Genomic DNA, 12,410 nt, shown 5'->3' with positions numbered 1-12,410 from the left:
CCCAGGTTTTTCTGCTCTCAAAAATACCAGAGTTCACGCTCTTTGTGGAGCTGCAGGACCTTGTGTCATCTCAGAATCATTTCTACCCATTCACCAGTTGTCATTTATTTTGGATAATTTTTGGGCTTCTGCCCTGCAATAGCCTATAAGATGATTGATCTCAGAATGAAAAGAAAAACAAAGGGCTGTAGTCATGCTCAAAGATAATTTGCATCTTTCATCTCTGTTGAAGAGGGAACAGAGGACTTCAGATCACAATCAGCCAAGTACAGGGAGATTCTGTTCTCTCAGATGGCTCCAAGGGTAGGAACTCGGTGCCAGTACAGCTGCTGCCACAGGGAGACTGAGCAATCTACAAAGGAAGGGCAAATAATTTGCTAAAAACTAACCATGTTCAAACAGCCCTCACCTCTTCACTGTACCTCCTAGTTAGAGGTAAGGGAAGAGGGTCAAGAATCTGGCAGAGCAAGGAAAAGGCTGACCTCATGTGAAAGAGGTGTAGCTTAGTGGTGTGAAAATGTGTTGTCCTGTTTACCATTAACTTTCTGGATTTAATTACACATGGCATCTCTGTGTGAGGAAGCCCAACTCTGAAAACATTTAGTGGGAAATTCGTATTTAGATTGCTCAAGTCCACCAAAATTCATTAGGCCAATTTGAAAGTAAATAATGCAATTATCGAGTCAAGAGCTCTTAAAACAATGCATAAATGTATTAGGAACAAAGTTGAAGCCTATGAGACATTAACTTGGACCTGCTGTAGCTTTCACCTCCCTTATTTTAAAAAGTACAAAAGACCTAAGTGGGCAGGTACACTCTGTGCAAAAAGTACAAAGCAAGTTCTTGAGAAGACAGAAGAACAGGGCATGCGTTTAAATCGGACTGTATGACACCACTGAATCATTTGTGTTGGAAAAGACTGCTAAGATCATCGAGTCCAACCATTAACAGAGCACTGCCAAGCCCACCTTTAAGCCATGTCCCCAGGTGCCACATCCACATGTCTTTTGAACACTTCCAGGGGTGGCAACTCCACTGCTTTCCTGGGCAGCCTGTTCCAATGCTTGACAACTCTTTTGGGGAAGAAATTTTTCCTAATATCGAGTCTAAAACTCCTCTGGTGCGACTTGAGGCTGCTTCCCCTTATCCTGTCCCTTGCTACCTGGGAGAAGAGACTGACCCCCCACAGGCTACAACCTCCTTTCAGGCTGTTGTAGAGAGAGATAGGGTCCCCCCTGAGCCTCTTCCAGCCTGAACACTCCCAGCCTCCTCAGCTGCTCTTCATAAGACTTGCACTCTGCACCGTACTGTGCAGGTCATCTTAGGTTCCAGCTGACAGAAATGGATTTCCTGTGGAATCCTGTTTCACTTGTCTGAGTTACAATCACTTTTTACGTTTTATTTCACTTGCATCTTCCATTCTATTCTTAGTAGCAGGCACCAGGAACGCAGAAAGGCTGTCTTTTTACTTTACAGTTTGCTAATGCCATACTAGTGGGACTCCAAAACAAAGTTGAAGGCTCTGGGATGCCACGCTTTGCACAGTTCCTGCCTGATGTCCCTTAAGAATGCTGGTCGTGTTGCATTCGGTGTGTCAGTGAGCCTCTTTACAGCCTGTTTGTCCTGGCTGCCAGCTCGCACATGCTGCTGCACAAAGATAAGGGCTGGGGACTGACCCGCTGGGCGGCGGAGCAGCTGGGGTGGAATCTTCCTGGCTCCCAGCCCAGCCGCAGCTCGGCTTTAATTTCAGTGTCAGGGTGGGAGTTCGCTGCCTACTGGGACATAGTTTTCCTGGTGGGAGGCAGAGCAATGGTGTATGTGAGAAATCCTGCACTATAAAAGTGCATTCCCATGATTTGGGAGATGAGCCCGTAATTTTAATGAATTATTTATGGCTCTAGCTGAAAGCAGCAATTTAACAAAGACACTGGTTTGAGCTCTGGTGGAATTTTTTGATGAATCAGTCCCAGCTGTTTCCACCATGTAGCAAAAGCAATTTCAGGCACCAAGAAGGAAATCGGGCTTTCAGGGACTGGAGCAGCCCAAGTGGAGCAGACGCTTTTTGGGAACTGACAACGCTGACTCAGGAAGCTGTGACGAGAGCAGCAATAGAAGACAAGGATGGAAAAGGCTTACAGCAGATAATCTCCTTGTTGACACTGAAATTTTGTACTGATGGTGGTGAAACTTAGCAGTTTGCCTTTAAAAACAGAAATCCACTTCTTTGCACACTGCAGCTCCCTGTTTTGGAAGTGGAATCTTCTGTATCCTACGAGTTGCCAGATGAAGGGAAGAATAAAGAGGCTGCAGCACAAAGCTGGGTAGGGCTCACTTCTGAAAGTCACCTAGCAATGCAATATGGGCTCTGCTCCTCACATGCCTTTTGGGAGGATGAATCGTGTAGCAGCAGCAGTGTGAGGAACCCACAGTTTTTCTCAAATGCAGAACCTGGGCTGAGCAGTTTTGGTGAAAGTGGCATCACCATTAATGTGCCACGTTAACATGAAAATATATTAAAAAAAATAACCTGGAGGAGAAAGATAAGGTGTTTGCTCAAGTTCTAACAGTGTAATTCACATTCCAGTTTTTTAAGTACTGCACTGTCCTCTCAGCCAAAGCCTTACAAAGCTTCTTCCTATTTGAGGCTGCCTTAAGGTCCAAAAGCTGACAAAATAACGCAAATATACGACCACAATCAAGAGTCAAACCACCTTCACTGTAAGATAACAAGATTTAATGCAAAAAGCCTTCACACTCTGTGGTTTGGTAGGAACTCGTTCTGCTGGCATTCCCTTGGGATGACCACAGTCTTCTAGGTCAGTGGTTCACCTTCTACTTCACGCCAGGCAAGTTATTCAGAAAAATATCATAGTAGCTACAATGAGCATTTTACCAGCTGCTGCATCACAGAACACAGATGCAGCTGGAAAGGTAGTTCCTGCTGGCTTAGATAAGATTTTGCCTCAAATATAGCTACACTAACAGAAAACATTGCTGTAATTAGGAGATTGCATGATAAAACTTTCAAGTACTCACTTTCCCTTTACTTTTACACCACATTGTTTTTATCAGATAAAAGGTTTTGAATGATTACTACAGCAAATAAACAAAAAAAGAACACAGTATTTTGGGGGAGTCATTGTGTTCTCATATCAATCTAAGCCTCTCTGCTACTGCCTGAGTAGCACCAGGTGCCTCAGGGCTTGTACAGCCTCGTCTTTGTACTTTCATTAATACACACAGAATCAATATGCACAGAACAAGAAATAGTGAGCCTGGTGGGAAAAAAGATCTACTTGTAACTGGTAATATTAATAGAAGCCCACCAAGAAAAACAACCAAGAGAACTTTTTAAATTTTCAGTGTAATAATATATTTGTTGGTGCAGCATTTAAATCATCAGATTATGACAACCAGTAATAATTCTCACATCCATCCCCAGCTTGCCAGCAGCACCTTGCTAGCAGCAATTTAGACTGATTTCCTAAGGATCAACGTTTTCTGCTGCTGCAAACTCTGATTTTGTAATGCATCTTTCAGATGATTTTAAGCATCTCTGAATGGATATGTATTGGACAACTCAATCCTCAGAACTGGCAATTAATAAGAACATTCTTTAGGGCCCATATTTTATGTCTATACCCTGTAGATGTTTTCCTCTTTGTCAGGTTCAATAAAAAATTTAGAAGTGTTACATTATGTGATGTTCATGAATTAGCAAATATCCTGACTGAAGTCACCAGCAGGAGGCAAAGTTGCATATTCTGAGTTTACTTTTTAATTTTGTTTTATTTTTAACTACTTTATCCAGTGGTGGCAAAGTGCTTCCTTATTGCTTCAGATCTACCACTTGACTGTGCTCATCAGCTATCTTATGGCTGCATTCCAATAGCCAATAATGTAATTTTGGGACATTTTCTAATAAAAGTATTCAAAACATAACCATCTGATTTAGTCAACAGGTGAAAAGTTAAGTAACCAGTATACGGACAGCCTTCAGAGGAAGGTTAGGCCAATCTTAAGAATATGCAGAAATTATTCTGTAATTAAATAATTTCATTCCCAGCTCCATTTTGTGAACCCTCAATTTCTTTAAATCCTGTATTAATAAACTGTCAGCGCACAAATGCCTTGGCACCTAAGTTCACTCTCTGTTGACTGTAATTTGATTCAGCAGAGGTGTGTCCGTGATTTGGCTGCAGTCCGGGGAGGCGGGATGAGCTGTAAGGCTTCAGCAGGTTGAGTGGAAGACTCCCCCCACTCTGACACCCTGAGCAGCCAGGGTGTTGTACTCTGCCACAGCCTTCTCCGTTTGCAAGACCAACACATCAATCCCGTTCTTCTTCAGATAGTCCACGGTGGATGCTGGAACCTCAGAAGAGAAGAGGAAATGGGAAAAGCAAGTGTTAGATTCTTTTCCCCTTACACTGGAAGGCTTGAAGAACACTTATGCCATTTGTTAAGCACCACTTAAGTAACTGCTAACAGCCAAAATGATAATATGCTCCGATATTTCTAAGATTGATTTAATTTTTTTGCTTAAATAAAGCTACTTTTATATCTACACCTCATATATCTCCTTAGCACACTTTAAAATGCAGTCCTTTCTTGCAAAAATAAATAGAATTGGAGCTAAAGGTGTTTAATCTAAATAAAGTATTACTCATCCCACCAGAAAGCTAAAGAGTTGTTTCTCATGAAGTAAAGTCAGCACTTCTGAGCTTTCTGTAGCTAGTTTGTCGCTGAAATGACACACTGGCAACATTAGTAACAAAAATGCCGAATTATCAAAGTATTCACAGCAGGCTAGAGAGCCAGTTTATCACCTATTGCAAGAGGAGGGGACTAATGACATACTGAAAAATTCTTGTTTCAGTTGCTCCTGTAGCAGGACATAAACCTGTCTACTGCTTGACATTGACACTAACACAGAGGAACTCAAATGATGTTTCCTTCAGAGGGACCCCTGACAGGAGCTCAGTCATGCTAATCCTGAATTTCTCCGTCTTAGTGGAGCATCTTCAATTTAATTTTTTTCCCTAATCAGAGGGAGAGGAAAAAAAACAGTGCTAGTTTATGCTTCTCACAGAACAAAAACCTACCTGCAAAGCCTCATTCATGCCACGGCCAATCACCACAGTTTTAACATCCTTCTTGATGACTTCTTCAAGGTCAGCGGGCTGCACTCCTGGAGAATGCTAAGTGTCAGGGAAGGAAAATAATAGTCTGTTATACTGACACCATCAACCAGGAAAGCTGTGTCTGTGTGTTCTGAAACTGTTCACAGAGCAGCAGGGTAAATTAGCCATACCAAAATGTAACACAACCCTCCTTTCTGCATACACAGAGGAGGTAACACTAGAAACTGAAAAAGGTATTTTATATGCAGATGAAGCATGACAGTTAATCTATTGATGGCTATATTATAATTCCTTATTAAACAGTAAAAAAAAAAAAGATACATTACACATTTCGAAGACATTTATGTCTAACTACTGGCATTTTATAAATATTAACAGTTAAAGTGAAATCAGTAAATGGCAACATACTGCTGTTTGATTTCAAATTAACAAAATCTTTTTGTAAGAAAGATTGTGGCAAGCCAAAGTTTACTCACTTTAAATACAAAGAGCTCCTCAAATAATTAAAATGATTAAATTATTTTCTTGTTTACTTTGCAAATCTCATTTACCAAAGAGGACTGAACTGTACTGGGTAGCTTCATTTCAGTTAACAGCTTCCATTTCTGAACTATTCTTTATTTTGAGAAAGGAATATTTGAAACCAAACCCCTCCAAGAAGGAAAGAACTTTCATAATACATTAACTGAGTTTTTAAAGACACACACCCATTTATTCCTAGCACACTTTAAACATATGAATCCATAAATACACCTTCAATAGTAAAATAAAATATTACTATGTCACACTAACTCTCCTGGATTCAGTTTCTCAGTACAACCTGTGGCTAGAGTTTGCCCCCTCTTTGGTGTGCACTTCTATTTTTAAACCATAAACACTATTTCTCCCCCCCTTTTTAGTAGAATTCTGAAGTTTTTTAGAGGTCTGAGATGAGTTTCTCTACTTCAAGTGAGAGAAACTCAAGTAAGTAAGCAAGTAAGGCTTGTCAAGCTGAAACAAATGATCTCCTGAAGCCTTCCATGGTAGAGTGCAACTTCCAATGAGTGCATTAAGCTTATTCCACAAGAAAGTCTTTAGCCTGGCTGGTATCTGAAGTTTCAGTAACAGAGATGATTCACCTCTATGGTTCTCCAAGTTCACAGAATCACAGAATACCTCAAGTCAGAAGGGATCCATGAGAATCATTCACAGGACTACCTTAAACTAAACCATATGGACCATTAGTCTAATATGGCTATTAGTGCTTAGCTACAGAACCTTGCAGGGCCAGTTACACAATTTTCCTGATGAAAGAATGCCATACAAGACAGCAGTGTGACAGCAGAGGAGAGGATGCAATTTATCTCCAACTAGAGTGTGGGACATGACCAGCACTGCTTGTTTCCCAAACTTCAGTTCCATCTACCTCGGGAAAAACACACTCAAAGAAAGTAGGCACACTGTAGTACACCATAAAAAAACATGCAGAAAATGCACCTGTTGAATTCTACTGATCAATTTTTTTACACTTCTTCTCAAGTTGGAGATGCAGTCTAGAAAAGCTTAGTTCTATTCTCAATATCTGTTGTCTGCTATTCACTTTAAAAGCAAATCACCTATCTCCTTATAGCTGCAAGGATAGGACTGACCTACAGCAGGAGCTTTACAGGCAACAAACCCTAAATAGATATTTTTTACTTCCTGATTATATAAAAAAGGATGGCAGAAAACCTACATCTCCAAAGAACCCAACCATATTTTTTCTCCTGCAATTTTAATTTAACACAGACTTGTTTATTCTTGTTTCATTTGCAAAACTCTAAAACTTATGGATTTAAAGATTTTATCTGTGACATTAAGATATCAGTTGCTAGAAACTTCCAAAAGAAAGCACAACTTCTTAATGTCAATAAATGCTTATAATTTGAAACCAAAGTTTTTCAGTGGTTGGAATGAATATCGATCTGTGACTGAGCTGGAAACTAGTTGGGAACTATTCAGCTACCCTATCTGTTCTGCTTCTCCAGTCCTGTGCACATAAACCAGGAAAACAATACTGTCAAACAAACAGTGACTCTCACCACATGACCCAGCCCTTTGAACAGCCAGTCAAAACTTAGTTTTTTATAATCAGACCATAAAGGAAATACATTTTAAAAGGTTACATATACAGCTACCTTTCTCTCTGCAAGGTGCAGATATCTTTGCACGACAGCACCACCTTTCTCTTGGCATAAACTTACTCTGCATAAATTGAGCTCTGATGGCTTAAAAAAGTTCTGTTCCCCCAAATTACTACAGTTGAAGTTCTGAAACCAAAGGTTCTGCACTTCAGTTGTGTCAAAATGAATTCAACAGAGCTGTATCCTCTGCGTGGATACAGTTGCAGGTGCTGGGTCTAAGCCTTGCTCAGTACACAGTTCTTCTGTGCTTTAACTTTTGCTTCGAAAGCGTGGAACTTTTTTTTTCTAGCCAATCATCTATGCCAGTGCAAGCTCTAATATGGGGAGAATTATCAACATTGAGTTCCTAATGCAATAGATTCAATATTGCTTCTAAATCTGGAACATCAACACTGTTCCATGCACTTTTATACAATTCTGATTGCATTTACAGATAAACTTTAAAAATTACAAGGGCAAGCACTTAGTATAAGGCTTCCAAGAGAAGTCACTGTGTGGTTAGCCAGGCTGAGCTTTTCACACAGAAACTAGTGCATATGACACTGCATCTGCATATTTTTCCTCTGAAATAAGTACAAGAGACCCCAAGGAAAAGGATATAAACTAAACCACATGCATTGTTGTCTTTCGAACATGTAAGGTCAGTGACTCTTGATTTTTTTACTTCTCATAATTTCTTTTCCTATCTCACTCAAGACAACTTTTGTTTAGACGGTCTGAAGAGAGGTTGCTACTGGCATCTTATGACAATTGCCCTCTTAGCCAGGTGCAGGATGTTGTTTGAAAGCTCTAAGGTGTGTGATTGTTATTTGGTCAGGGTAGCTGTGAGGACTCATGGCATCAGTTGCTACATCCTGTTGCATGTAGGACACTGTGCATCTGCAGCCCTCTGACCTCTCCACAGTCACCTCCGAAATGTACATTCAGTTCTTACCAGGCAAAGTCTAATGGCTAGATGAAAGAAAAAGGCAACTCGCTGAATTTCTTGCTGGAACTGTTCTCTGGACCATTCTCAGAGTCCTGTTTTAAATGCAGGGTAGTAAACAGTGAACTTACATTAGTCCCAGTTTCTCGCCAATCCCATGTCCGGCTTCCTCCCGGCCATACTTTGCAGTCCTTATATGTTGTAGAGCAGCCTTTCACCTTCATCTGACCCCAAGAAAGGGAAGCAATTTCAGGGGAAGACATCACAAAGTTGAAACAAAGTCTGGAAAAAGGATATTTAATATATAACATCAGGCCAACATATGCAGCACATTAATAAAAACGGAAAATTCTGTCCTTGCCCCAAGGAGCTAGGAAGGAAACACTATTACAGACTTCATCCACGTGACTTTGTGACAACAGACTTGAACTGAGGATCAGCAGATTTGTTGAATTACCAGTCCTCTTGGGGATTTTGTGCAAATCATTTTATGTGCTAAATCTGTACAAGTACTGGGTGTTCAACTTTTAAAACTATCAACAGGGATCAAGTGCCAGAATATCCTCTCACATCTGGGTTTTAATCTTCTCCCTAAAATGTACAATGAAGATGATAATAATTTCCTAAAATATCTGAGATCTACACTATAACTTTGGCTGCTTCACTAAAGTGGCAAATGAGGCTAAAAAGAAATGCCAAACAAACAAACCCAACAGAAAAGCCACGAACCAAACAGTGGCACTGCCATATTGCTACAGCAAACAAGACTTCCAGGGGTGTAAAGGGGTCAAACCTTCTTTCCCCCATCCCTCCTGACAGAGGGCAAGTCTCCCACAATAGTTATACATCCAAATAGCAACTTGTCTAATTGTTTGACCTCAATCTTCATTGTTTCAACTTAAACCCATTGTTTCTAAATTTTTCTGTTGGGGACAAGTAGAACAGCTTAATTTTTGTCTTTTTCACCATTTTTTTGTTTTCTTGAGGATTTCACTCAGTTTTTTTTTCCCCTTCATTTAGATCAAATAAACTTCCCTTCAGTCACGTTTTCTAAATCTCTGCTTATTTCCTCCTTTTTTTCTGTGGCATCCAGCAACTGGTATGCATCTTTCTTTGATGTCTATTGCCTGGAACTAGACAGAGCCTTATTGGTGCCACTATAGACCAACTGCTTTTTGGTGTGTGCTGCAGCAATGTTTGGATCTGCTGTCACAGGCACTGCTGGGCACCACCAGGGCAAGGGCTCTGCCTCACAAAGTACTGTGTTATCTCCTGGTGTTATCTCACCATGTTATCTCACCGTGAAAGCTTTCACCCTCCTCACAGTCCCTCATGTTATTGCACACCAGTCTGATTGCTGGTGTGATTCGGGCAGTAGAGGAAAAGAGAGGAATCACAGGGTGATGATATACGCTGGAAGTGTGTTAGACTAGCATGGCAGTCCACTGACACATCTCAGGGGTAGAGTCACCTTTCCGCCCTTCCAGTTCACCTGCTCTGAAATCCGCATTATGAAGAAAACTGGATGTTTCTGCAGTAAAAAGAGGCTCCACCTCTGGCTAATCCAGAAAATCTCTGTGGCAGATCCTTCCAGATACATAGATTTTCATCCTTTACTTTTGAGTTGTTTAAATTTACCAGGAATTGAATTGTGTAAATTCATCATAGGAACCCTGGTGGCACAGATTAAAGGCACTGCCCTTGCTAAAGAGAAACCTTTGGATGACCAGGCTTCCAGTCCTCCTGGAAGCCTCCCTTCCCATCTTGCATGTGCTACAACAGACACAGCACAGCTAGACGGGACATGCTTTCCTCAGATTGCCAGGAGCAGGTCTCAGTATCTTGCCTAAAACATTGCATGAAGGAAAGAAAGGCATTACTTTGGATCCAGCATAGGACTGAGTTTGCCAGAGGTGCTTCTCACACAGGATAGTGGGGCAATTCTTTTCCTTCTCATTCCTGTGTGACGTTTGTGGCACATATGTCCTGCTGAAAAGGAAGCCAGGCAAGAAGCTACAGGGGACAGGAACTTGCTTGGATTCATATATCCTAGATTCTCTCATCACACATCCATGATGCAAGGGATTCAAACAAAGGTTTGTATGACTCTTTTTCCAAAAGTATGCCTGAAGGGAGATTGTAGCTGAAGAAATAATCAGCAGTAGTCCCAACAAAATGAAATTGAAGAGTAAAGGTGGAACAAACCCCCCAGAACCCGGCTCTGAAGAATGAAAATAATTTTTGAGAGTACTACTTTTGAGAGGAAATGGTGGAATTAGACCTGGAGGTTGGACAGAGGTGAATGAACGATAAAATGATCAGGAATATCAGCCTCCCTAATCCAAACAGTACTACAGGACTGGAACTGTGCAATCAAACAGGTACAAATTGCAAATGGGAGAGCAAAGATTCCAGGCTATCTTTTCCAAAGAGCACAGAAATAAGTAAGTAGCAGAAATGAAGAAACAAAATTTACATGGCATAAATACAAACTGGTAATCTAAAACTATTTCCCATAATACTGCCAGAGAATATCAGTAAGGGCAGGCTATTTGAATAAATATGAGTATCTTAGACTAGACTAAAGAAGAATGAACTTATTGACAAGAACTTTGGACGTTCTTTGATGCAGGGCATGGTCCAATCACCAAGGAGTAGGAAAATAGTTCTCAGACAAATTATTTTTTTAAATTACTGACTGTGAGAAATGTACAGTGAGAAATGTACAGTATAAAACATATAGTAACACTTAAAATAAAAGAGACCTTGCTTGAACTAAATGACTTGAAAGTACAACCTAAAATAGACATTTCTGTAAACTGCGGTAGTCAAAACACAAAGAAACAAAGAGGAGAAATGGTTCAGGGCTCTGTAAGCAAAGTCATGAAAGTTTAAAAGCATCAGAAATAAAGGAAGCAGAACTTAAAACGAGGCAAAATCCAAGTTTATGCCAGGAGACTATAGGGAAAGAGAGAAATGAAGCAGTGGTTAAGGAAGGCAGAAGACAAAAGTAGCTGAGAACGAAATGGAAGAAACTTGAGATTGAAGTGCAGTTGTGCAAGCGGGTGGATTTTGAGATTGCCAGCACACCTGTCTTCTGTTCCAGAGCAGCACCCACAAATGACAAATAGAATAAAAGAGGTGAACAAGGGCAGTGCACCTGATAATATTTTATTGAGACACTGCAGAAGGAAAGAAATGTTTCATAAAATCCAAAGGGCAACCCGAGACCAAGGAAGATAAAAGTGAAAGAGAAAATTGGTGTACGTGAAATTTTGGGCAGAACAAACCCCCGTAAGGAATCAGAAGACAATGTGGTTCTCCAGCACTGCCTGGGAACAGGGTCAGGAGGTAGAGGTGAGAGAATTCCCATTCCAGGGGATACAGCAGCTGGAGAGGCAGGTCAGGATTAAAAACAGACAGCAGAAAGGCAAGTAGAAAGGCCGGGAGAAATTTAAGCGAGCTGTGTAGGGAGGGGGAAGATCTCAAATTTATAAAGGAGGAAAACATATTTTGGGAATTCGGCAATCCCACTTCGCCGGGGAGTCTGGTCAAGACGAACTAATCGGGGAGGTCACGGTGGAAGGGGGGCGCTGGTAAGAGAAAGTGGGGCCGGCACTTTGGGAACAAAGTGGGGAGAAGAAGGAGGCGAGGACAGAGAACCCAGGGAAGCACCACGGAACGGGAGCGGGAAAAGGGAGAAGGGAGGGTACAGCTCTGGAACCCCTCGAAACATGGCCTTGCGTGACGGGTACAAGGACCGGGACCGGGACCAGGACCAGGACCAGGATCGGGGCTGGGATCAGGACCAGTACCGTGACCAAGACGGGGACTGGGATGAGGACCGGTACCGTGACAAGGCCCAGGCTCAGCCCAGGACCGGAGTCTCCTGCCCTCCCTCCCTGCCGCCCCTCACGCCGAGCTCCCTGACGCGCCGCACTCACCGCCCCGAGCGCGCGGCCCCTTTGCCCCGGCGCGCACCGACTCCACCCCGCCCCGCGGGGCGGGGCGGGGCCCTCCCAGGTACCACCCTCTCCATTGGCTAGCGCTTCCCACCCTCCCGCCTCCGCCCGCTCCGATTGGCTAGCCCCTGCGGTCCGTCCCCGCCCCGCCCGCCTCAGCCCCGCTTGTTTTCATTCCCGCCGCGCCGCGCGCGCGGAGGGGAGCTGGCTCGCGCCGCTC

At 42.3% G+C, this 12,410-nt stretch overlaps 1 protein-coding gene across 2 annotated transcripts; it reads right to left on the bottom strand.

Annotated features, from left to right (window-relative positions):
- Positions 1 to 2,712: 2,712 nt before the first annotated feature.
- On the bottom strand, positions 2,713 to 12,218 carry AAMDC (adipogenesis associated Mth938 domain containing). 2 transcript variants are annotated; one of them, XM_018085612.2, is made up of 4 exons: positions 12,173 to 12,218; positions 8,360 to 8,510; positions 5,103 to 5,198; positions 2,713 to 4,372 (listed from the first exon to the last, which is right to left on the bottom strand). In XM_018085612.2, the coding sequence occupies exons 2-4, from the start codon at positions 8,489 to 8,491 to the stop codon at positions 4,232 to 4,234; spliced, it is 369 nt and encodes a 122-aa protein (XP_017941101.1). In that variant the 5' UTR covers positions 8,492 to 8,510; positions 12,173 to 12,218; the 3' UTR covers positions 2,713 to 4,231. The 2 variants fall into 2 exon arrangements, with proteins under 2 accessions (XP_017941101.1, XP_017941099.1); XM_018085610.2 differs by having other exon boundaries at positions 12,080 to 12,189.
- Between the last annotated feature and the right edge of the window lie 192 nt (positions 12,219 to 12,410).

Source organism: Manacus vitellinus, unplaced genomic scaffold (assembly GCF_001715985.3).
Source record: "Manacus vitellinus isolate BGI_N305 unplaced genomic scaffold, ASM171598v3 scaffold_83_pilon, whole genome shotgun sequence".
NCBI classification, from domain to species: Eukaryota; Metazoa; Chordata; class Aves; order Passeriformes; family Pipridae; genus Manacus; species Manacus vitellinus.
This window is presented reverse-complemented; position numbering and strand designations above follow the sequence as displayed.